We start from the raw sequence: 26,329 nt of genomic DNA, 5'->3' as shown, positions 1-26,329 counted from the left end.
TAACATGCAGATTACAAAACTCCTGAATATTTAACAGCCAGCTCTTGAGACTGTCCCTCCGATACACTTCCCTTCCCACCTAGTGGTGGTAAAGTGGGGTCATACTATGTGGAAGTTGAGTTGATGCTCGTTCGTTTCTAGGCCTAGGTCATTTATTTATGTGGACTGAAGGCACTTTCACACATACTTGTTACTGGTAGACCCTCCTAGTGTGCGAATAGCTTCCAGGACTATTCCTCCTCTACCGTGCTGGTTGACCTGAGTTGTGACTTGAATGCACAGGACCAGAAGTCCTATCATGACATGAAAGTGTCCTGTATGTCCTGGCCCCCCGGAGTATGTGAGTGCTTGTCTTAGTCTGTTCAGGCTGCTGTAACACAATATGATACATTGTGTGGCTGATAAATAACAATAATTTATTTTTTGAAGTTCTGGAGACTGGGGAATGCAAGATTAAGGTACCAGCAGATTTGGTGTGTGGCCTGCACTCTGATATTCTGCTGTGGGGATGGTGCCTCCTCGCTGTCCTCACAGGGCAGAAGGCTCTCTGGGGCCTCTTTTGTAAGGGTACTAATTCTAGTCATGACACCCCATGACCTAATCATCTCCCAATGCTCCTACCTCCTAATACCACCACCTTGGTGGTTAGGTTTCAACCTATAAATTTTAGGGAGATGGAAACATTCAGACCCTAGCAGCAGTGAAAGAGAAATGAGATTTGGAATATTTATGATTATAAGCTGCCATGTGGAAACTGAGCAGACGTGATATTATTAAGGAAAGAATTTGGCTCTTATGGATGTCTAGCCAAAATGGTTCTCTCCTGTTAGGAATAAACTTGATAATAAAAGTTCCAAAATTTTTAAAAGGGAAGTATAGGCATAAACTTGTAACTGGCACTCTATAAACAGTGACTATGTTAATGTGTGGACATTACATGAGGGGGCTTCAAAAGTTAGTGGAAAATTGGAATAAAGAGCTGATGTGAATTTTCCATGAACTTTTTGAAGCCCCCTTGCTCATATCTTAAACACGGTATGACACAAATTACAAAGTTGAAAGAAAAATTTCTGAACAGTCAGCAAGTAAGAAACAAACATTGGGGGAGGTGTTTCGTGTAGCAGTTAAGACTCCACTTGCGATGCCCACATCCCATATCCGAGTGCCTAGGTCTGAGTCCTTCCTCTGCTCCCAATTCCAGTCTCCTGCTAATGTGTACCCTGGGAAGCAGTAGGTGATGGCTCAGAGGATGTCTGTCACCCATTTGGGAGACCAGAATTGAGCTCCTAATTCCTGGCTTTGGCATGGCTGGCCCCTGTTATTGCAGGCATTTGGGGAGTGAACTAGCTGAGAGATCCCTGTCTCTCTGTTTCTCTGCCTTTCAAATAAATACAGAATGAATTTTGTTTTATTTTTTAAAAGATTTATTTATTTATTTGAAACTCGAAGTTACATAGAGAGAGAGAGGTCTTCCATCCGCTGGTTCACTCCCCAATTGACTGCAATAACTGGAGCTGCGCCAATGCAAAGCCAGAAGCCAGGAGCTTCTTCCAGGTCTCCCACGAGGGTGCAGGGGCCCAAGTCCTTGGGCTGTCTTCTACTGCTTTCCCAGGCCATAGCAGAGAGCTGGATCAGAAGTAGAGCAGCCTGGACTCGAACCGGCATCCATATGGGATGCCGGCACTGCAGGTGGTGGCTTTACCTGCTATGCCACAGCGCCGGCCCCTGAATTTTATTTTTTAAAAAGATTTATTTATTTATCTGAAAGTCGGAGTTACAGAGAGAGAGAGAGAGAGAGAGAGAGAGAGAGGTCTTCCATCTGCTGGTTCACTCCTCAAATGGCTGCAATGGCTAGGGCTGGGCTGGGCTGGGCCAAACTCAGGAGCCAGGAGCTTTTTTATTCGGGTCTCCCATGTGAGTGGCAGGGGCCCATGTACTTGGGCCATCTTAGCCTGCTTTCCCAGGTGCACCAGCAGTAAGTTAGATTAGAAATGGAGCAGCTAGGTCTTGGTGCTCATAGGGGATTCTGGTATTGCAGCCAGTGGTGAAACCAGCTGTGCCACAATGCCAGCCCCTAAAATAAATTTTTAGAAGTGATCAACCATGTTAGAAGATGAACTGAATTATCCTTGCATCCTCTTTAGAGAAAGTATCCGAAAAATTGTTACGTGAAGAATGTATCAACAAGCATGTGGCCAAAAATGTAGGAAAACATTATAAATGTGTGGCAGGCATTACCTAATGAAAACACATTATACTTACTTAGAAAAAAAATAAAATGAAATGCATACATTGCATGCATGATATTATAAGCAAGAATTTAATGCTCTTTTGTCTTTGATAACATTGACATTTTGGAGAAGTCTAGGCCAGATATTTTTTAAGTTGCCCTACACTTTGAATTCGTGTGATTGTTTCCTCAATGTTAAAGTCAAGGTAGACATTTTTGGCAAGAAGACTACATAGGCGAAGTCGATCCTTTTCCAAATGCAGCACATCAGAAGGCATATGAGGTGAAATTACTGTCTAGTGATGCTTGGTTGTTTGGTTAAAATGGTGGCATATATCTTTAAGTGGCGAGACAGATACATACATACACGCATAGATAAATTAGACAGCCATTGTGTCCACACACTGCGAAGCTAAGTTATCAGGGAAAACTCTGAGAACGCGGCAGGAGGCAGTCGCTTTCCCAGGCTGGGGGGAAAAAAACCGGTTCAACCACGCCCACTCTCCTGCCTGCCCGCGCCTCTTTTCCCGGAAAATAATCTCTCAGAACCAGAGAGCCTCTAGTTCCACGCGCCCAAATCGTTTCCCATCATCGTTGGTGCGCCTGCGCAGTGTACAGGCGGGTCCCTTCCCGCGCCCGACCGCTTCGTTCTCCAGCTCTCCTCCGGCTTCCCTTCAGCTCTAGCGTTTCCCTAAGGGGTCATCACAGGGCGCCTAATGCGCGCCCGCGGGAAGGCCGGGGGCGGGGCGCGGCGCGCGCTGCACGTCAGTGTCCTTCCGGGCGGAAGTCCACCTCCTCCTAAGCCGCTGATTGGCTTTTGGGCTCGCGCCTATCTCGGCCCCCGCTCCAGTCAGTTTCGGGCTGGTTGGCGCGGAATCGAGAGACTCCGGGACCATGGCGCCCATACACGGCAACGATTCCGAGCTGGGGGCGAGCGGTGAGGGACTATTCCATGGGCGGGACACTTGGTTGGGAATGTGGGGACCGTGACATTATTGCGGATTGCGGGAGGTCTCTGCATTGTTTTTTCCTGGAGAGGCGCACTCTCCCGGTCTGCCCCGCGGGTGTGTTTGGGTGCTGATCTTAGGCGTCTGGGGCGGGAGCCCTTTGGTGTTGGACAGGATTTCCTTGCAGGGCTGTGTACGCTTGGCAAACTCAAGTAGCTCCCTGTAGGATTTTTTGTTCGGGAGACTGCCTTCCCTCTCCCACTGATGGTCGACATACTTGCTTGCTGTTCTCTTTACTCGTATTTTTCCTGGGTCGTACCCACGTGCTGGGCACAACTTCATTGAGTCTGGTCCCGGTGGAGCACTGTCTCGATCGAAAAAGTATTTCGCTACTGCCAAGGACAGAACAGATGTGCGCCTTCCTTTTTAGGAACTTGCAGAAAAATTGTTCTGTGTTGTAACTAAGGAAAGAAAGCTGTAAGCGCTGTCAACCTGATTCAAATGCGTTTTGTCTTTTTGGGTAATGCGTTTCTACTTTGCGTTAAAAGTTTTTCTTTCAAATTCTTCTGTGGAAAGGTCTTAAAGTGCTGCATAGAAATAATGTTCGACTCTAGTCATTTCTGAGGAAGTTTGTAAAAAAAAATAGTTCAGCATTTTGGATGCTCTGTATATCACTCAGTTTCTCAGTAGTAATCTTTTATTTCCAAAAATAGAGTGCCGAAATGCAAATTGCTTTGTCTGATTTCTGATTTTTGAACAGTGTTCAACGAAAGTGTGACTTCAGTGAACTTCTAACTTAAAATCAGATGCTTCGCTTTCTTAGCTCAAGCTCACATCTCCTGTCACTCAAATACATCATCATTAATGAGAACTGGATTCCTAATCAGCTTCCTTTGCATTCACCTAGTTGTGAATCACAGATTTCAATTTGTTCTTCTAGCCTTTCGTTTTTAAAGACAATTTATTTTGTAGAGTCGACTAGCCTGGATTACAGATGGGATGTAGGATGGGAGTACGTGAGCAGCCTTTGCAGCACTTTATCAGTGATTTGCCACTAAGCCCTTTTCATCCTAAAAAACTATACGTCATCTGTGAACATCAAGAAATCACTCTTTGGAGGATACTGTGCAATCTTGATACCTCTTAAGTCGTGGTGTTGATTAAGTAGTTACTGGGGACTTGTGACTGGAATTTTTCCTGTGGAGGAGAGTGAGATTTTTACCTGATAGCCTGCTGTGGGCTAGTGTCTCTGCTTTGAGGGAGAATGATGGGACTGCAGGTGGTAATTTTGAAACAAGTATTTAAACTTGCCTAACTGGATTTTTCTATGCTTGTTCTTTGTTATGCTTACTTAGCTGTATCAAGCATTGGAGACACCCCCCCCCAAAAAAAAAAAAAAAACCCTGGGCCTGTTTTTCTTTATTATTTATTTTCATTTATCTCATAGGGAGAGAGAGAGAGAGACAAAAAATCCCCCATCCATTGGTTCACTCCCCAAATGCCTAGAATGGTGGGTGGAGGCAGGGCCAGACCAGGAGCTGGGAACCCAATCTGGGTTTCTCCCGGTGGATGGCAAGGACCCTAGTACTTGAGCCATCACCTGCTGCTTCCCAAGGTGTACATTAGCAGAAAGCTAAAATCACAAGCAGACCCAGGATTTGAACCTAGGAACTCTGATGTGGGCATCCCAAATGGCGTCTTACGTGCTGTGCCTAACGCCTGCCTTGGCTTTTTTTCCCTTAAGTATTGGAGAGTGGAACACCTTGACAAAAGCAGTGAAAAGTCTAAAGATCTGTAACTAGCTGTTATGTATGAAAAGACATCAGGGGATGTTTAATGATAAAAAAAAAGTGGGTAGAACGGTTCATTCATTTGTTCATTTGACACATATTTATTATGTACTTACTGGTCATAGGTGTTCTGCCAGGCTCTGGCATTATGACGGTGGGTAGGTTAGACATGGTTTTTGTCTTCAGGAGTCAAGATGGTAAGCATCTCATTATATGTAGTGCTATATTGAAGCTTCCCTGAGGAAACTACTTTGCTTTTATTTCTTTCTGAAGCTAGCCCATGGTACTGCTAGATGTGGGGTGTAAGCATGTATTTGTTTGTGTGTTTGGCTACTCTGTATCTATGGGCACACACAAACTTTAAATGAGCTTTTGCTCTATAGCTAAGTATAAAGTAACATAGGCATCCTCCTTTATTCCTTAACAGGTCTGTGAAGCACACATGATTATCCTTTTTCTGAGGCTTTGTAATAGTCAAAGGAGCCAACTGCAGCTGAATTAAACAGAAAAGGAATTTATTAGGAGAATACTGTGTTACAGAAACTTCAGGAGGACTCTAGAAAGCCGTTCTGAGAGCTGCTTAGCCAGGAACAAGTGCTTTAAGTCATGCTACAAAACTAGGCCAGTGAGGAGGTCGTCGCCGACTGTGGCCAAGTACGTAGTGGTATAGCTTGTACTTAGAATACTGCTGGCGCCGTTGCACTAGGCTCAGTCCTTCTGCAGCTGTTGCTACTTGTGAAATCTCTCTTACCCTCCCCACCCCCGCCACCGCCTAGTGTCACTAGCTTCTGATTATTGTTCTAAATAAATGTGGGGCACTAAAACTTCTATATTTTCATTTTGTTTGAAAGGCAGAGAGGCAGAGATTTTCTGTCTGTTGGTTCACTCCCCAAATGCCTTTAACAGCCCGGTCTGGGCCAGGCTGAAGCCCGGAGCTCAGAACTTAATCCTGGTCTCCCATGCACAGGACAGGGATTCAAGTACTTGAGCCGCCATGCCATCTGCCGTGTTCCAAGGTGTGCATTAGCAGGAAGCTGGAATCAGAAAGCAGAGCCAGAACTCAAACCCAGACACTGATGGGATGTGGGTGTCTCAGGCTGTATCTTAAATGCAGTGCCAAATGCCTGCCCTCAAGCAGATGTTCCTAATTGGTAGGGCCTAATTTATAAGCCCATGCACTGGTTGTAAGGGTTTCTGGGAAGGATTTTTTTTTCAGCTTCTGTTGTGGGACATCAAGACTTATAAGGGGGGAATTTTACTGTCTCCAACAGTTTCAGATGCTGGCAGCCCTTGTCCACTTCTTCATTGGTGGTCCCATGTCACCCTATAAATGGTAGAGCCGGGTTCTGCTGCTTCTCCCTAAACTCCCAGTTTGAAGCGCTGTATATTCTCATGTTGAATTTACCTTCCATAGTGACTTTGAGTTTGAGTACACCTGTCATTTTCATCCCTTTGTAATTTGGCTCATGCCCCTTCGTCTTCTGCTGCTCTTTACTCTGTTCTCTGATGGTGAAATTCTACTCCTCTCCTTAAGCCTGTATTGGAAACCTCCCCTGCGAAGGCTTCCCTCATTTCCCAGGCAAAATTCAGGCTTGCTTCTCTGTTACTTGAGTGTTGCGGTATAACCTTTTTCTGTGTCAGGATGTTTATAGTATGATGGCACCCTCAAGTTCTTTTACTTGATGTGAGTCCCTTGAGGACAGCCAACTAACTCTGTTGTTTGTGTTTGTACCCCAGACTCTGTATAGTGGAACCGTGTTGCTTGAGAAGTAGGTCTATTTTAAACCCCTTGTGTTTTGTTAGGGGTCCGGGGAGTCTTGAATACGTTGAAGGCAGCTTTCCACTCTTAGTGGTCATGTTCCATAATCTCTGAAACCTTTTTGTGTAGGCCTGCTTACAGTTTTTGAAGTCATTTGAGTGACACCTAAGATTTTATGACTGTCATCATTAAGTACCTGTATTCCTTACTTTACACTTAATGCCTTTCTGAAAATGAATTTAAAAGTCAAATGTGAAAGTCAAACAATAGACCCAGATGTTATAAAGAGAGATTCCATTTCCAGAAAGCTAGGGGAAAAAAAATAAGATGGGTAATTATATACTTTACCGCTAAGATAGAGTTTTCAGCAGTTTATTGGCAGCATTTGATATGTGTTCTTTAGATTGCATCTTCTATTTCAGTCAAACAGCTTAATGTTATGAATGTTCCAGCAGAGCTGCAGCTTTTAGGATGCCTCTTATCAATACTTCTCCTTTCCTGGGCCTACTCCTTTTTGTACGTTAATTAGCACCAAGTACAATAAAATACTCCATTTCACAGACATAGATTGCAATCGTGCTGAGCCTAAACTCATGGCTGGCAGGCAGCACTCATGCTTGGTGTGGGTATTTGTCAGCTGGTATACGGAAGTCTTAATTCTGTGAATGAATTCTTTTGAGTATGTGTGTGGGGTGGTCAGTTTATAATGACAAAGCATGAATAATTCAAAAGTTGAACTCATATCATCCTATAATATCCTAACCAACTGAGTCCTTGAAATCAGTGATAGAATCAAGACTCTGCACAGGCATCTTTGCTAAATTCTCCCAGTCCCCAGTCTGTTCCTCCATTGAAATTCCAAGTCCTTTATCCAAACCTCTGTCAGGCATGCATTACTTTTAAATCTTGTTTGAGTGCCAGTTGGCTGCTTATCCCCTGTATTAGATTGTAAGTTCTGAGCGTTCAGGGGCGGTGTCTTTGTGATCTTTGCCTCTCTCCTAGCACCTAGTACTTGCAAAGAACAGAGGCTCCTTGGAGCCTTTTGAATGTTGATTAATAGAATCCAAAATGAATGTCCTCCTTTTATAACCTGCAGGATTACTTATGGCCTGTCATTTCTAGTGGCAAGTTTATGGACTGATCTTTTTTTTCCTAGTGCCTCTGCAGGATATTAGGTGACTCTGGGACAATGGTTGATTCAGTTATTTTAGCTGGATCTTAGAGAAAATTTTTGAAGAGCCAGAGAATCTGCATATTTGGCCATGAGCTTTGTGAATTATTCATATTATAAAAGAATCCATTTGTATAATATTGTGTATTATTGGTCAGAAATGTTTCTTTGCTTTTGAGGGAAGATGGCTGACAATTTCATAACATCTCATGTAAATTTGGCTTTTTTTTTCCAGCTGTGTCAGATTCAGGGAGTTTTGTAGCTTCTCGAGCCCGGCGAGAAAAAAAATCAAAGAAAGGACGCCAGGAAGCTTTAGAAAGACTGAAAAAGGCTAAGGCTGGTGAGAAGTATAAATATGAAGTAAGTAACCATTTTTCTCTTTTTTATCCTCCTGTGCTTTACCTCATAGCTTGCATGTAGTCATATGTTACCTTTGTCAACAATTAGCAATATACATATTATTTCGAGCTTCTTATAATAGCAATTTCTTAATAAAATGTGGGCATGAGGTAGATAGATTATGGAAAACACACAACCCTTAAGCTTCCTGTAAGGCACTTTACAGATGATTTTATTTATTTATTTTGTTAGTTTTTTTTTTAAGATTTACTTACTCATTTATTTGAAAGGCAGAGTTACAGAGAAGCAGAGGTAGAGAGAGAGAGAGAGAGAGAGAGGTCTTCCATATGCTGACCCATTCCCCAGTTGGTTGCAACTGCCAAAGCTAGTCTGAACCGAAGCCAGGAACCAGGACCTTCCTCCTGGTCTCCCACGCGAGTCCATCCTCTGCTGCCTTCCTAGGCCATAGCAGAGAGCTAGATCAGAAGTGGAACATCCAGGTCTCGAACTGACACCCGTATAGGATGCTGGCACTGCAGGCAGTGGCTTTACCTGCTGTGCCACAGCACTGGACCCTACAGATGATTTTAAAATTCCAAAACGGGTGGGCCTTTTGGCAGTAGTTAAGTCCCTGTCCTGGAGGCCACGTTCCGTATCAGTGTGCCTGGTTCAAGTCCCAGCTACTCTGCTTCATTTTAGCTTCTTGGTAATGCGCTCCCTGGGAGGCAGCAGGTGATGGCTCAAGTACTTGTGTCCCTGCCACCCACACTTGGGAGACCCAGATTGAGTTCCAGGCTCCTGGCTTCACCCTGGTTCTGTCTTGCTGTTGTGGGTATCTGAGGAGTGAACCAGCAGATGGGAGATCTCTGTTCTGTCTCTTTATGCTTTCAAAAATAAAGTGAAAGTAAGTAAAAATAAAACAGAAAATTCCAAAATGAAAGTAGCTGTGTTTTTTCCCTGTTGCTGGCTGCATCTCCAGTAAGTTCCATGTCTTTGTTGAGAGGACTTAGAGGTGCTTTTACTTGTAAGCTATTGAGCAGTCTAGCTAAGCACTCCTTCTCGGAAAGAACTGTTCTTAATCTCGTTTGTGGAGGGGGTAGCAGTGGAGACTTGGATCTTACTTCTTCCATGTTCTTCTTATAAGATTGAATGTGTTGGGGCTGGTGCTGTGGTGTAGTGGGTAAAGCTGCTGCCTGCAGTGTCTGCATCCCATATGGGCACCTGTTTGGGTCCTGGCTGCTCTGCTTCTGGTCTGGCTCTCCACTGTGGCCTGGGAGGGTAGTGGAGGTTGGGCCAGGTCCTTGGGTCCCTGCACCTGAGTGGGAGACCCGGGGGAAGCTCTTGGATCTTGGCTTTGGGTTGGTGCAGCTCTGGTAGTTGTGGCCATCTGGCAAGTGGACCAGTGGATGGAGGACCTCTCTCTCTGCCTTTCCCTCTCTGTGACTCTGCCTTTCAGGTAGATAAATAAATCTTAAAAAAAAAAAATTGAATGTAGTGTTCTTTGGGCCATTTTCCTTTACCCACTATTTGTGGCCTGCAGGCAAAAAAAAAAAAGTAGTGATTACTATCTGTACAACATTGTCTAGCTTCACTTTCCTGAGTTTTATTTTACTTCCTCAAGACTAGAAAGTGATTGACACTAGAAAGTAATAACAACCACAAATGGAGGATTAAATGAGATACTATGATTAACGTTTTCCACATGAGATGTCTGATGTCTTAGTGGCAGATTCCAGGAATCTGACTTTAGAATCCAGGAAGTCTGACTTTAGAATATTCATGTCTTTTTTTTTTATAAAAGTTGTTCTTTTTAAAGATTTATTTATTTATTTGAAAGTCAGAGTTACACAGAGAGAAGGAGAGGCAGAGAGAGAGGGGTCTTCCATCCGCTGATTCATTCCCCAGATGGCTGCAACAGCTGGAGCTGCGCCGATCTGAAGCCAGGAGCCAGGAGCCTCCTCCGGGTCTCCCATGTGGGTGCAGGGGCGCAAGCACTTGGGCCATCTTCCACTGCTTTCCCAGGACATAGTAGAGAGCTGGATCAGAAGAGGAGCAGCCGGGACTCAAACAGTGCCCATATGGGATGCCGGCACTGCAGGTGGCGGCTTTACCTGTGACGCCACAGTGCCGGCCCCTAGAATATTCATGTTTAACCATGACTGGTACTGGATTGGGTAGTTACAACAAATAGAAGACGATTCCTGCCACTTGGCACCTTTTGTTCAAATTAAATGAGACTACCAGATCGTGAAGAGTTGCTAACAGGATTGTAGCAGAGATGCTTCTTTGCAGGAGTTCCGAGAGGCATTTCAGATGATGGCACGATGTGGCAGGTCTTCCTTGAAGCACTAATGTTAATTGTATGGCTCTAAGAGTGCATGCTGAGCTGTAGCAATGCTCTTTTTAAAGACAGTGAAAATGACTTTTTACTCAAAATGATTGCTTTTGAAATAGTTTTCTGGTGTCGTCTTGGTAGTATATAAGTGAATTACTTAAATGAGAGTCAACAAATGTCTTCAGCCAGCGAAAACAATCGTTCCCTCCCCCAACCCCTCAAACAGACTTGGTCAGTAGAGTAAAATTGGACTTGTTGAAAGCTTAGTTTGGCAGGGCAGGTAGTTTCTGTTTCTGACTTGTGAAAGGGCAAGTCTCAGATCCATATTTGCCAGTGATCCCTGTAGAGTAGGATAAAAAGGAGGTGAAAACTAAGCTTAATCCTGTAATTATTATAAGCCTGTAGGTGTGGCAGGAATCCAGTCAGCTCTGGCCATCAGGCTCTCAAAGCTTTTTCCTAGGGTCTTAGCTCCTCAGGTAGAAAAAGGCAGTGGAACTCTTGAGAGAAGAAGGAATCTGTTGAAACATTAAAGAACAATGTATTTGAGAGGCAGAGAACCCGAGAGAGACCCACAGATAGAGATCTCCTGTTCACTGGTTTACTCTCCCAAATGCTCGTGATGGCTGGAGCTGGGCAGGGCTGAAAACTGGGAGCTGGGAACTCTGTACAGGTTTCCCATGGGGGAGACTGGATCCCAACTGCTTGAGCCATCACCTGCTGCATCTCAGATTGTGCGTTATTAGGAAGCTGGAATAAGGAGCTGGGTATCCAACCGGGCAGGTGCATACTGCCATTTTCATTGCTAGGCCAAATTCCTGCCCCAGGGGCGGGCATTTTAATGAGATAGCTACGAAGATCTCACCAGCCCACCAGAGTGTCATCTAGTGGGCAGTGGTGTCTGTCCCATTTGTTGCTTTCACTGTGTAGAGGTGGAATGCTTCATTCCTACCAGTACCTCCTGGCACACTGATACTCCGGCAGTGAGACAGTTGGTACTGTTGGAAGACTTGTCACTCTTCAGGACTTAAGTCCAGTGCTAATGCAAACAGAAACACTCCAAAACCATTTTCCAGCTTGCTTGTAGAGTGTAGGATATGTTTGTTTGGCTGATTTGTGCAGGGGGATGGATGAGGGAGATTTTCTTTCTTGAATCACATTTGGTTGGGTGAGCAGTTATTAAAATGATTGTCTGTTCACTGAGCATCCATCAGTCAGTGGAGAGGGAGATGGCATGCCTTACGGGTTTGCTAAGAAGAAACCAGTCTTGAAATTACAAGTGAATAATCCCCAAAGCAGCTAATGAAGAGTTGGCTATAATTCAGTTTGTTTTTTACGAAGTTGATGAGTAATTGATGGTATGACAAGTATATTATGCTAATGGAATCATTTAATATCTTATGTTAACACCCACCTAAAAGGAATACTAAGTTAATTGATGTCTATTTAAGGAAAACCCTGTAGTGGTGTTGAATGTCAGAACTCATGATTTGGTTGCAGCTACTCCATCAGGCTGCCATTCCAGTTTCAGTTTGACAATTTTTTCATCAGAATGGTTTTAACGCTTTCACTTCATTTGAAGCTGTTTCTCACACTTGTATAATGGCAGGTGGAGGACTTCACAAGTGTTTATGAAGAAGTTGATGAAGAGCAGTATTCTAAGCTGGTTCAGGCACGCCAGGATGATGACTGGATTGTGGATGATGGTATGTGAGAGGAAATTGCCTTCCAGGCACTGTGTTAGTTGCTGCTTGGAGAATTTCTTGCAGTGAGTTGCTGCTGTGTGTGAGTTGTAACGTACAACTGTTAGGTTCATATCTGATTTGAATTTTCCTTAACTGAGGAACAACAGGAAGTCTATTTGTGAATGTTTTGGAGAATTAGGCACATACTTCAGGGTATAGTATAACTCCTCAAAGAAATGGCTTAGCAAGAATTGGGAGGAGCCATGTGCCTGTGGGGCCAACACAGAGCATTTGAAATTAAGGGACACAGGTTCAAGTTCTGTCTTTCCCCCTTTTCTACTGTATTACTTTGAACAAGTTACTTAATCTCTCTGAGCCTCAAATTTTTAAAAAAAAATCTGTAATATGAGGATAAGAAAACCACCAATCTCCCAGAGCTGCTGTGGGGAGTACAAGAAGTTCTAGGTGTGAACAGCGATTAACAGTGGAAAGCACCATGTAAAGACTGGTCCAGTGTTCTTATGTTCCATGTAGAAAACTCATTAGTTTTTGCTTGTAGGGTCTATTTTTTGAGTGTGAATACTGACTACAGGGAGGAAATGTACACTGTGCCTTTGGCTATATTTCTGCTTCTACTTCTGTCAGTGGCAGACTCAGCCATGTTGCCAGTTTTCCCTTGTAGACTGGGAAGCCTTTCTGGGCTTGTGGTAGTCTTGGTTCTTTTTATTCTTCTGATAGAGGACAGCTGCTATAAAACATCTTACATGGTAGACTTTGATTCATCAGCCACATCATTTCACTCGCTCACCTAATGAGGTGCAGTGTATTTTGATTTTGTGTCCACACCTGTTAAGTGGATGCTGTGTCTTATCTGACGTTTGTTTGAACAGGAGTCTGCCGCACTTAAAAAATGGCGCAGGCTAGGAGAATATCTGAATGGGTATAAGGATTTCTTTTGGTTATGTCTAAAATACTGCCCACGTTTAAAAATTGATACCAATATTAAATTTTGTTTCTGCAGATGGTATTGGCTATGTGGAAGATGGCCGAGAGATTTTTGATGATGACCTTGAAGATGATGCCCTTGATGCCAGTGAGAAAGGTGCCTACATTTTAAGAGTGTCATTTTGAGATTTAAAGAATTGTCTGAATTTTTCAGAGAAGCAATGTTACATGGAAAATTAAACATAAACAAAAATAATACCAGAGAATGAAAAGGTTCATGTCTCTAGTATCTAGAGTGTATTTACTTTGAGCTTTTGAGTCCTTTTGTTGATTTACACTTGGTGATTTTGAGGGCTAAAATTATAAGTGTTATCATCTAATTCCTACTGAAGTGGTATACTTAAAATTTTAGCTCTTTGGTAATTTTATAGTACAGTAACAAAGTTTAGAACTGCAATAATCACCTGACTTTGTTTAATTGAAATTTAAAATTATGTGAATAAATGCGTCAAATTTTCTTAGGTACACAGTCACTGGCAAATATTTTCTTTTGAGTAAACCCAGCCATCACTGCTGCCTCCCAGGGTGTGCATTAGCAGGAAGCTGGAATTGGGAGTAGAGCTGGGACTTGAATCCAGGCACTTTTATGTGGGTTGCTAGTGTCCAACCAGAGGCTTAAACCTTGAACCAAACACCCACCCCCATGACATTCACATTTTAAAAGGACTGGTGATTTTGTTGAATTCTCACAGTCTGGGATTTGCCTGATTGTTTCTTCATGCTTAGTTTTAGATTACGTATTTTTGTAACAATAAATAAATGTTTTTTGTAAGTGTTTTGGCAAAATCTATAGTATAGATAAAGTTATGACCTTCCCATTGATCATTTCAGGGGCATATCATAATGTCTGTCATGCCATTATTCTTTATATTAAGATGTTGCTTGACAGATTTCTTATAAAGTTAACATTTTCCTCTTTGTAATTAATGCAAATAAGGGATGGTGATTAGAGACCATGTGTATATCCCATTTCCCCATAAATGCTTATCCAGACCTTTCAGCATTTATTGATGCTCTCTTCTCTCCTTTTTTTTTTTTAAATTTATTTGTTATTTATTTGGAAGACAGAGTCACAGAGAGAGGTAGAGACAGAGAGAGGGAGGTCTTCCATCCACTGGTTCATTCCCCAAATGGCTGCAACGGCTGGAGCTGAGCCGATCAGGAGTCAGGAGCTTCCTCCAGGTCTCCCGCATGGGTGCAGGGGCCCAAGGACTTACGCCATCCTCCACTGCTCTCCCAGGCCAAAGCAGAGAGCTGGATTGGCAGAGGAGCAGCTGGGAGCAGAACCGGCACCCACACGGGATGCTGGTGCTTCAGGCTAGGGCTTTAACTTGCTGTGCCACAGCGCCAGCCCCTCTCTTTTCTCCTTTATAAAGTTATTGCTTCAAGCTCATGGATTTCTAGAAAATTTACTGTTGATATTCGGTATCCAATCTGTCTCTATCTTGCTGCCTTTCAAGTAAAAATAAATAAAAAAATTAAAAATTCTAGCACCCATTATCATTTTCTCTTTTTTGAAAAAATATTTTTTAATTAAAAGTCAGAGTTACAGGCCGGCGCCGTGGCTCAACAGGCTAATCCTCCGCCTTGCGGCGCCGGCACACCGGGTTCTAGTCCCGGTCGGGGCACCGATCCTGTCCCGGTTGCCCCTCTTCCAGGCCAGCTCTCTGCTGTGGCCAGGGAGTGCAGTGGAGGATGGCCCAAGTGTTTGGGCTCTGCACCCCATGGGAGACCAGGAGAAGCACCTGGCTCCTGCCATCGGAACAGCGCGGTGCGCCGGCCGCAGCGCGCTACCGCGGCGGCCATTGGAGGGTGAACCAACGGCAAAAGGAAGACCTTTCTCTCTGTCTCTCTCTCACTGTCCACTCTGCCTGTCAAAAATTAAAAAAAAAAAAAAAAGTCAGAGTTACAGAGAGAGGAGAGACAGAGACAGAGAGAGAGAGAGAAGATCAGTCTTCCATTTGCTGGTTTACTCCCCAATGGCTGCAATGGCCAGAGTTGGGACAGGCTGAAGCCAGGAGTCAGGAGCTTCATCAAGGTCTCTCACATGAGAACTTGGGCCATCTTCTGCTGCTTTCCCAGGTGCATTATTAACAGGGAGCTGGATTGGAAGCAGAGCAGCTATGACTTGAATTGGTGCCTGTATGGGATGCTAGTGGTGCAGGCGGTGGCTTAACCTACTATGCCACAGTGCTGGCCCCCGTTTTTTTCTTTTTATGTTCAAATTATCTTAGTTTTAGTCAGTGGGAACCTTTTAGTGCTGGTTCTTTCATCTTTTTGACATGACCCCTTTAGTTTTTTTAGCATTTCATTGCTTTCTGGACCAATAAAAGGAAAAAATTCCAGAATTGCTTTGTACTCTTGTCCAAGATTTGAGATCAACCAATTCTCCCAAGAATCCTGGTTCTTTTTTATGGGGAATGGCATTCACATCTAGGGATAGCTGTGCCCCTTCCTACTGGGGTATAATGGCTTCTAGACCCTTTCCAGGAACAGAATTAGGAAGTTATATGAGGGTGCTTCAAAACTTTACGGGACAGAATGGAATTAAAAGGTAAGTTTATTTTGATGCAGAATTTTGAAATCCACTCATAGGTTTTTCATCATACACGTTTTCCATGAACTTTTTGAGGACGATCATATGTATGTCATGAATTCATACTGATATATTTGATTGAAATCCAGACACCACTGACTTCTTCCTCTTCCCAATTCTACACTAAGGTCTACTTTCATTCTCAATGAGAACCCTTCTGTAATGTACTCAGAATAATTTTAGGATTACTGGATTACCTCTACCAAAAACCATTCCAAGAGTTTTTTGTTTCTTTCAGTGTTGTTTGCTCTTTTCATATATTTTGCCAAGGGTCTCTTCTCAGAGTGTTGTGCAGATGATGGCTTTATCCGTTGCGCCACAGCGCCAGCCCTCCCATACCTATTATGTAGTCTCTCCCCAATCTGCCTTCCTGGCAACAATTAATCTGCTTTCTTTCTTTTTTCTTTAAATATTTATTTATTTATTTGAAAGGCAGAGTTACAGAGAGGCGTGGTGGTGGTGGGGGTTCCTTCATATGTTGGTTCACTCCCCAGATGGCTGCAATGGCGAGAGCTGCACCAATCCGAAGCCAGGAGCCAGGAACTTCCTCCAGGTCTCCCACACGGGTTCAGGAGCCCAAGCACTTGGGCCATCTTCCACTGTTTCCCCAGGCTGTAGCAGAGAGCTGGATCAGAAGTGGAGCTGCTGGGACTCGAACCGGCGCTCATATGGGATGCCAGCACTGCAGGCGGGAACTTTACCTGCCATGCCACAGTGCTGGCCCATAATCTGCTTTCTGTCTCTGTAGATTTCCCTGTTCTGGATGTTTCATAAGAAAGGAATTTTATAATAGATGGTCATTGTGACTGGCTTTCATTTAGCATAATATTTTCTTTTTTAAATAAGTTTTATTTATTTATTTGAGAGGTAGAGTTACAGAGAGATGGAGAGACAGGTCCTCCATCCATTGGTTCACTCTCCAAATGGCTGCAATGGCTGGAGCTGGATTGATTTGAAGCCAAGAGCCAGGAGCTTCTTCCGGGTCTCCCACACTGTTGCAGGGCCCAAGCACTTGGGCCGTCTTCCACTGTTTTCTCAGGCCGTAGCAGAGAGCTGGATTGGAAGAGGAGTAGCTGGGACACGAATGGGTATCCATATGGGATGTCAGCTCTGCAGGCGGAGGCTTAGCCTACTATGCCACAGCGCCAACCCCAATTTCTAATTTAAAAATATAAAACTTGTATTAGAAAATTTAGTTTAGGAGCCAGCGCCGTGGCACAGTAGGTTAATCCTCTGCTTGTGGCTCCGGCATTCCATATGGGCTCCGGTTTAAGTCCCGGCTGCTCCTCTTCCAATCCAACTCTCTGCTGTGGCCTTAGGAAGCAGTCTTTGGGCCCCTGCATCCACATGGGAGACCGGAAAGAAGCACTTGGATCCTGGCTTTGTATTGGTGTGGCTCCGGCCATTGCAGCCATTGGGGAGTGAAACCAATGGACGGAAGACTTTTCTCTCTCTCCCTCTCACTGTCTGTAACTCTACCTCTCAAATCAATAAAAAAAAAATCTTTAAAAGAAAAGAAAACTTATGCAAAAAATAGAAAACATGCATTTTCTTCTAGAGGTAACGTAATTTTACAAGCCTGTAATTGAATTTTGGTTGTTATGATAGTGATTTTTTTGTAAGCTTTTCATTTTTAACAATTTTAAAAAAAGATTTATTTGGAAGAATGAGAGGGTGACATGGATCTTCCATTCATTGGTTCACTTTTCAACAGCTGGGGCTGGGCCAGGCTGAAGCCAGGAGCTTGGAACTCATTCCTGGTGTCTGATGTGGGCTGCTGGGGCTCAGGCCCTTGGGCCATCTTCCATTCCTTTCCCAGGCTTGTTAGCTGATAGTTACGTTGGAAGTGGAGCAGTGTGGACTCAAACTGGCTCTCGTATGGGATTCTGGCATCACAGGTGGTGGCTTAACTAGCTATGCCACAATGCTGTCCCCTTCCCACCTTTTGGTTATTGTGCATGGTGTTGATATGAACATTTGTGTGCAAGTTTTTGTTTGAATAACTTTTGTGGTATGTACCCAGGAGAATTGTTTGTATGTATTTATATTTCCTTTTCTTTCTTACCCAAAAGATAATGTCTGTAGACAGTCTTGTACTTTGCTTTTTTCACTTACCAAGATAGCCTAAAAATCAGTGCATATTAGTGCTTAGAGATCTTCCTTTCTTATATATATATATATATATATACACACACACACACACACACACATATATATATATATAGATGTATAGTTTTTCATTGTATAGAGGTACTGTGATTTATTCAAATGGCTTCCTTGGATGGTCGTTTATATTATTTCCAGTAATTTGCTGGCTTAAAGAGTAAAATGCTTGTCAAATTTTATTAGATATTTCCAAATTCTTCTTTATAAAGTGGTCCTATTTTATACTCCCACACATGACATATGAATGTCTGTTTTTCTATAGCCTTGCTAACAGAATCTGTTGTCAAGCTTGATTTTTTGCCACTTTGGTATGTGAGAAGTGATATTTCAGTGTATCTTCATTTGCATTTCTTTTACACATGAAGTTGAGCACCTTTTCATGAAATTAATAACTGTTTATATATGTTCAAGCGCTTGGAGCATTTTCATTTTTTTTTTTTTTGACAGGCAGAGTTAGAGAGAGAGAGAGAAAGGTCTTCCTTTTTCCATTGGTTCACCCCCAAAATGGCTGCTACGGCTGGCGCGCTGCACCGATCCACCGATCCGAAGCCAGGAACCAGGTGTTTCCTCCTGGTCTCCCATGCAGGTGCAGGGCCAAGCACTTGGGCCATCCTCCACTGCCTTCCTGAGCCACAGCAGAGAGCTGGACTGGAAGAGGAGCAACCGGGACAGAATCTGGCACCCCAACCGGGACTAGAACCCCGGGGTGCCAGCGCCGCAGGCGGAGGATTAGCCTAGTGAGCTGTGGCGCTGGCCAGAGCATTTTCATTTTTAAGGATTTTGATATGTGATTCATATGGTATTTATGCTGATTTACTCCCTTACAAATGGCTATATAACACTAATTATTATAAAATCCAAGATTTTATACAAATACAAATGCCATGTTTATTATTTACTAGGTTTCCATAAGTAGTTAGGTCTTTCTCTGGACTTTATTTTCTATTTCATCTCGTCTCTCCATGTGTTTGTACCACACAATCTTATTCGTGCAGGTTTTTTTTTTTTTTGAGATCAATATTCTGAAATGAATTAGAATTTAAAACTGACAGTATTAGAAAACTTTGTAGGTGATTTACACGTGACCATAAAAGAAAATGTATGATGAAAGTTGTCCTTTAATGAGCAAGTGTTTCTGTGCTGTTTTGTGTTGAGATGGCATGTTGTGTGCATCTGGTTGCTGTTATTCATAGGAAAAAGTCAGAATATTGGTAACTGGCTATCATTTCTTTATAGTTGAGTTCTGTTAGATTCAGTATAGAGCTAAATAGATAACCAAATGAAGGCTACTACTAGGTTCATCTCTTAATTTCAGATTAGCTTTATCTTTTTTTAATTCCATGGGGAAAACAAAACTTAAGCCACTACTTTTTTAAAGTTTTAAGTTTATTTGAGAAGCTGGAGAAGGAAGGAAGAGGGAGGTATGGAGGGAAGGAAGGAGGGAGAGCACATGCGTTAGGGTAAGCACTCCTATTTGCTGGTTCAGTCCCTAAATGGCAACCGGCAAGGCAAAGTCCAGAATCTGGAACTGGAATCCATGTCTCCCATATGGGTGGGCCTTCCATGTGGGTTGTAGAATCACTGAGCCATCAGTGCTGCCTCACCAGGATCTGCATTAGCAAGGGGCTGTATCCCAGTATTGAACCCGAATATTCCATTGTAGATTGGGGGAATCTTAACTGCTAGGCTAAGTACTACCTGTGCCTCTACTTGCAAAATTTTTTTTTATTTATACTAACAGTAGCAATTAAATAGTCACAGTTAACTCATCCTGATATTTGACTGGTATTTCATCAATTTTTGTTATGATATTTGGCTCAGATTTTCTTGAAATAAGCACACTGAAAAGATTCTTACTATGTACCGTCTATAAAATCTCAAATAATTTTGAATTCTTTTTTTAAAAGATTTATTTATTTATTTATTTGAAAGCGTTACAGAGAAGCAGAGGTAGAGAGAGAGATCTTGCATCTGCTGGCTCACTCCCCAAATGGCCATAATAGCCAGAACTGGGTTGATCTAAAGCCAAGAACCAGGAGATTCTTCCAGGTCTCCCATGCAGGTACAAGGGCCCAGGCACTTGGGCCATCTTGTACTGCTTTCCCAGGCCATACCAGAGAGCTGGATTAGAAATGGAGCAGCTGGGTCTCGAACCAGCACCTATATGGGATGCTGGCACTACAGGCAACGGCTTTACCCACTATGCCACAGTGCTGGCCCTGAATTTTGAATTCTTAACATTTTTCTTGTGAGTTCTTCATCTGCAAAACAGGTGATTGGGCTTTTAGTTATTCATTTTGATTTTTGCTGGTACATGTTTCTAAATAACTTATATTCCTATAGGAAAGGATGTTAAAACACACAACAAAGGCAAGAGGAATGTAAAGAAGCCTTCAGTGACAAAACCAAACAGTATCAAGACCATGCTCATTGCTGGTGCTGGAAAGAAAACCGCAGATGTGAGTTTTGTAGTTTCTTTACAATTTGTCTTTTCCTTTGTGAAGTGAATTTCATATTTGATTATACAGGTATTAGATACCTAAGAAATATTTGAGTAACATTTCCCCAATTTCACGTACTAAGTCAAATGTAGATTTCAAGTGAATGTAGGTACCTCAGTGGTTGGAACATCGGAGATAGAAAATGAAACTGAACAGGAAAGTTAAATTGTTTAATTTTAGAGGTTAGCAAGAAGATCATGGAGTGAGGATAAAAATTAAAAATGGAAGGTCTAGATTATGATTTATGTATACACATATGGTTGTTAAAATCTATGAGTGGTAGAGTAGCAGTCAGTGAGGAATGAAGATGCAAAGACTGATTGGTTAGATTCTTTCACACACATGTGTATGGTCTGAGGTAAACATTAGTGTTTGGCTTTCTCATTTTACTTTGCCTTATAATTTCTAGAAAGCTGTAGACTTGTCCAAGGATGATCTACTTGGGGACATCCTACAGGATCTGAACACTGAGGTAAGTGAATCTCTGGGAATTGTAAAATATGAAGGGGTCGTAAGCTGAAGAAACAGTTGATTGGGGCCAGTGTTGTGGAGCAGCATGTTGAGCTACTGCCTGTGATGTTGGAGTGCCAGTTTGAGCCCTGGCTGCTTCACTTATGATCCTGCTCCCTGCTAATGCTCCTGGGAAAGCAGCAGAAATCGGCCCAGTTATTTGGGCCCCTGGCACCCACGTTGGAGACCTGGATTGAGTTCTAGACTCCTTGTTTTGGCCTGGTCCGGCCCTAGCCATTGCAGCCATTTAGGGAGTGAGCCATCAGATGGAGGATCTCTCTCTCTTTCTCTCCTCCCTCCCTCCTTCCTTCTCTCCCTACCCCACTTTCGTCCCCTCTCTGCTTACCCTCTCTTTCCCTCTTTCCCTCTGTGTATGTGTGTGTCTCCATCTCCCTCTTTCTGTAGCTCTGCCTTTTAAATAAATAAATAAATCTTTAAAAAAAATAAACAGTTTAGTAATTTTACCAAACAGAATTGCTGGAATTTAAAAAAAAAAAAAAGCAGATGCTGCCACCACCAGTGGAAATCCACAAAAATTAAAAACAAGTCCTTCATTCTTGCTTATAGTGTCCATTTCACTTAACAGGTTTCCCCTTTGGCGCTCAGTTGTCACCGATCAGGGAAAACAAATGATATTTTTCTCTTTGGGACTGGCTTAATTCACTCAGCATGATGTTTTCCAGATTGCTCCATCTTGTTGCAAATGACTGGGTTTCGTTGTTTCTTACTGCTGTATAGTATTCTATGGAGTACATGTCCCATAATGGACACTATAAGCAACAATGAACTGATCAGCTCCTGTCCTGACTTTAGATGTACAATGTAATACTTTATCCTTTTTAGTATTTGTTGTTGTTGTTGTTGTTCTAGTACTATTGGTTGAACTCAGTAATTAACACACAATTATTCTTAGGTGTTTAAATTTTAACTGAAAAGTGATCCCTGTTAAATCTAAGAGTGGAAAAAGAGAGGGAGGAGATGAACAATTTGGAACATGCTCAATCGGTCTGGCCGCAAATGGTGGAGTTAGAAATGTGCCAGGGGATTCCAACACAATTCCATCAAGATGGCATGTACCAATTCCATCGCACTAGTCCAAGTGATCAATTTCAGCTCACAATTGATAGCTCTGATAGGTCTAAGAGTCAAAGAGATCACACAAACAAGACAAGTATCTGCTAATACTAACTGATAGAATCAAAACGGGAGAGAAAGATCCAACATGGGAAGTGGGATACACAGCAGACTCATAGGATGGCAGATGTCCTAAACAACACTCTGGCCTCAGAATCAGCCCTCAAGGCATTCAGATCTGGCTGAAGAGCCCATGAGAGTATAGCAGGCATGGAAAGCCAAGATATCATGGAAAAAAAAAAAAGACCTAAATGAATGATCTCTGTGAGTGAGATCCCAGTGGAAAGAACGGGGCCATCAAAGAAGGAGGTACCCTTCTCCGAAGGGGGGAGAGAACCTCCACTTTGACTATGACCCTATCGGAATAAGATCAAAGTCAGCGAACTCTAAAGGCTTCCATAGCCCTGGCAACTCATGACTAGAGCCTAGGGAGATTACTGACGCCATGAACAGGAGTGTCAAATTGTTAAGTCAGCAACAGGAGTCACTGTGTACTTACACCCCATGTGGGATCTGTCCCTAATGTGTCGTCTAAAGCCAAGTGATGCTATGACTGGTACTGAAACAGTATTTTAATACTTTGCGTTTCTGTGTGGGCACAGACTGATGAGGTCTTTGCTAATTATATACTGAAGTGATCTTTTGTATAGAAAGAGAATTGGAAATGAAAAAAAAAAACAACCTGGTGTTAAAATGGAAATGGCATAGAAAATTAATTAATTTGAAAAAAAATTATGTAGGATCTCTGTCTTTAATGTGCTGTACATTGCTATTTAATGCTATAATTAGTAATCCAATGGTAGTTTTTTCACTTGATGTTGCTATATGGGCAAAATGTTGAAATCTTTACCTAATATACACTAAACTGATCTTCTGTATACAAAGAGAATTGAAAATGAATCTTTACATGAATGGAAAGGGAAAGGGAGCGGGAAAGGGGAGGGTTGCGGGTGGGAGGGAAGTTATGGGAGGGGGGAAGCCATTGTAACCCATAAGCTATACTTTGGAAATTTATATTCATTAAATAAAAGTTTAATAAAAAAAGAAAAAAAAAAGATTCCCTAAAAAAAATAATAATATTTGATTTAGAATTACCAATATAATTTTAAATATATTAAAATATAATTCTACAACTTTATACTAGAAATTTTAAATCAGTTTCTTGGCAAAAATGCATTAAAATAAAATCAAATTTAAAAAAAAAAAAAAAAACCAAGTCCTTCAAATTGGTTTCTTTTCCTCAGTTTAGGTGAGAAGTTTCCAGCTCTTACAGCTATGTGATTTTGTAGATAAAGCTGTGTGGGTGTGTGTTTGAAGTTGTAAGAATACATCCAGGAGTCAGTTCTTTGAGTGCTCACTGCTTGTGTTTGGTTGCTGTAGTGTATGTTCCCTAAATAGATTGAAACCTGTCAATCTGCACAATCAGGCGTGAGATCCTCATCTGAAATGCTGAGTGGGAGTGAGGGAAGAACCAGTGAGCCATCCCTGGGAGAACTCAAGTAGGCCCAGTGGCACTGTGAATTTGAAATTTGGCTGTTTCCCATAAAGACAGCTCTTTTTCAGAGGTGTACTACTTTCTTTCTTTCTTTTTTTCTTTTTTTTGACAGGCAGAGTGGATAGTGAGAGAGAGAGAGAGAGAGAGAGAGAGGAAGGTCTTCCTTTTTGCCATTGGTTCACCCTCCAATGGCCGCCGCGGCCGGCGCATCGTGCTGATCCAAAGCCAGGAGCCAGGTGCTTCTCCTGGTCTCCCATGCGGGTGCAGGGCCCAAAGACTTGGGCCATCCTCCACTGCCTTCCTGGGCCTTAGCAGAGAGCTGGCCTGGAAGAGGGGCAACCGGGATAGAATCTGGCACCCCGACCGGGACTAGAACCCGGTGTGCCGGCACCGCAAGGCGGAGGATTAGCCTGTTAAGCCGTGGCGCCGGCCCAGAGGTGTACTACTTTCTACATGACCATTGACTGGAAACACTAATATCTACATCATGGAGTTCTAGCTGGACAGTTTTTAAATGTAATAATCTGGAAGGAAGTGAAAGAGTATGTTAAATTTTAAAAAGGAGAAAATGGTGGGGGGGATTCAATATCTGTTCTGGTTTTCTAGTAATTTCTATAGCATTGTTGCTATAGTAACCACCATGCATGAACATAGATGGGGGGGACAGGGAGGGGAAAAATGATTTACTTACTAGGCTTTGATGAGTGAAGAAATATACTTTCTCTATCATGTGGTAAACCAAGCGTGGCAGTGAATGTCTGTCTTACTCATCCTGTTAGACACCTCAGATAACTCCACCACCTGTAATAATACCAAAGAAGAAAAGATCCCTTGGAGCGTCACTGAATCCTTTTTCTGTGCGTCCCTCCAAGGTAAAGCATGTTGAAATACTTTCCGTCTGGATTTATAATATTGCTTATATTTATTTCATTGCTCTTCTCAGGGAAATGCCTTTGAATTTGTTTTTGATTTTTGTTTTAAATTAAGGCTGCCATTCAGTATATAGTTTCATGTATCTCGAAAATAGCATGTGCCTGCTTTTTTTTTTTTTCATAGTAAATTTTGTAGTAGCTAGTATGTGTTTATTATAGGTATTACAGCTGTGCTAAATGCCATAATTTTCCTCCTGGAAACAAGTATTTTTTTGTAAACCTGGGTAACAGTAAAATAATTGAAGCTGTTACATTAATGATACATAAAATCTTTTTATAAATGGGAGCTGTCATTATCTGTGGTCAGGGTAGGACAGTTGCATATTTTTAGCATGCAGGTCTAACTGACTAAACGTTTAAAAACACTCACAGGCAGTTCCTTCAGGAAAATCTGCTGCCCCTGTCGTCGGGAAGGCGCCTCCATTAACTCCTGCTCCTCATAAACGTGCCGAGTGTGTTGGTAAGTCCGAAGTACAAGCGTGTTGAGCCATTGCTGTCAAAAATGGAGGTCCTGTGATAGAGGAAATGGAGGTGATTTCAAAGATATTGTGATGGCAAGTTTAAATGTGAAAGATTTGAATTCATAGCAGTAAAAGTAAAAAATAACCAGTTTGGAAATTGAAGAGAAATTTGAGCGGTGTAAGCCAAGGGGGTAGGCTGCCATTTTGTTGCTGGGGAAGCCTTTTTTGTGCCCCATGACAGGAATGTATAATGATGCCTACAGGAGATGTGGTGCAGGTAGAGCCAAGAGAAGATGAGCAGGAGCCAGGGGCAATGGAGTTTGAAGATGGCGACTTTGATGAGCCCATGGAGTCCGAGGAGATGGACATAGAGCCTGTTGCTGCCAAGACATGGGTGCAAGAGAGTGAGCCAGCAGAGGCAGTGCAACACGAGGCAGATCCTGTGAGAGAGACCACGTCTTACTTGTAAGAGCATTTTATGACTTTGCTGGCAAATAGCACCGTAAGTAGCCTGTCGGATTTCTGAAAATGTGATTTTTGCAGAGGAAGTTTCCTGCCAGATGTCTCCTGTTGGGACATTGATCAGGAAGATGACAACAGTTTCTCAGCTCAGGAAGTGGAAGTTCATGTGGATTCCAGTCACCTCCCATTGGTAAAAGGGGCAGATGAAGAACAAGTGTTCCAGTTTTATTGGCTGGATGCTTATGAAGATCAGTACAATCAACCAGGTAATCATACATGAGATTACCATATGCCTTTAACCCAGACCGGCTCCATTAAATACTGTAGTGGTTATAATTGGCACAGGCTCTGTCCTTTCTTGCTTGCATCTTAGGAGAGTAGTACTCATTCATTGTGAAGTGTGTGAGCTACCCTGATGGAGAGCAGCTGTGATGTGAATAATCCTTCAAGATTCTTATTCCAAAAAATGAGTTAGCTCTACATAGTTTTTATAGTTCACCACTGATGTATTGAAGTTATAGGAATGAACTTTAAATGGAATCAATCACTAGTTTGTGTATTTTTTTAAAGATTTTATTTATTTATTTGAGAGGTAGAGTTATAGACAGTGAGAGGAAGAGACAGAGAGAAAGGTCTTCCTTCCATTGGTTCACTCCCCGAATGGCCGCAATGGCTGGAGCTGCGCCGATCTGAAGCTAGGAACTTCTTCTCAGTCTCCCACATAGGTGCAGGGCCCAAGGACTTGGGCCATCTTCTACTGCTTTCCCAGGCCATAGCAGAGAGCTGAATTGGAAGAGGAGCAGCCAGGACTAGA

General features: G+C 42.6%; 1 protein-coding gene across 3 annotated transcripts in view; it reads left to right on the top strand.

Moving 5' to 3' along the window:
* The first annotated feature begins 3,061 nt into the window (after positions 1 to 3,061).
* Positions 3,062 to 26,329, top strand: part of POLA1 (DNA polymerase alpha 1, catalytic subunit) — a 330,395-nt gene continuing 307,127 nt past the window's right edge. For all 3 annotated transcript variants that reach the window (XM_062183593.1, XM_062183592.1, XM_062183594.1), the window contains exons 1-10: positions 3,062 to 3,167; positions 8,133 to 8,257; positions 12,178 to 12,274; positions 13,275 to 13,355; positions 20,364 to 20,479; positions 20,931 to 20,993; positions 24,440 to 24,532; positions 24,965 to 25,052; positions 25,317 to 25,518; positions 25,597 to 25,781. In XM_062183593.1, the coding sequence (XP_062039577.1) occupies positions 3,125 to 3,167; positions 8,133 to 8,257; positions 12,178 to 12,274; positions 13,275 to 13,355; positions 20,364 to 20,479; positions 20,931 to 20,993; positions 24,440 to 24,532; positions 24,965 to 25,052; positions 25,317 to 25,518; positions 25,597 to 25,781 (1,093 nt within the window). In that variant the 5' untranslated portion in view covers positions 3,062 to 3,124. The remainder of the gene's footprint in view (positions 3,168 to 8,132; positions 8,258 to 12,177; positions 12,275 to 13,274; positions 13,356 to 20,363; positions 20,480 to 20,930; positions 20,994 to 24,439; positions 24,533 to 24,964; positions 25,053 to 25,316; positions 25,519 to 25,596; positions 25,782 to 26,329) is intronic.

Source organism: Lepus europaeus, chromosome X (genome assembly GCF_033115175.1).
Source record: "Lepus europaeus isolate LE1 chromosome X, mLepTim1.pri, whole genome shotgun sequence".
Lineage (NCBI taxonomy): Eukaryota > Metazoa > Chordata > Mammalia > Lagomorpha > Leporidae > Lepus > Lepus europaeus.
This window is presented reverse-complemented; position numbering and strand designations above follow the sequence as displayed.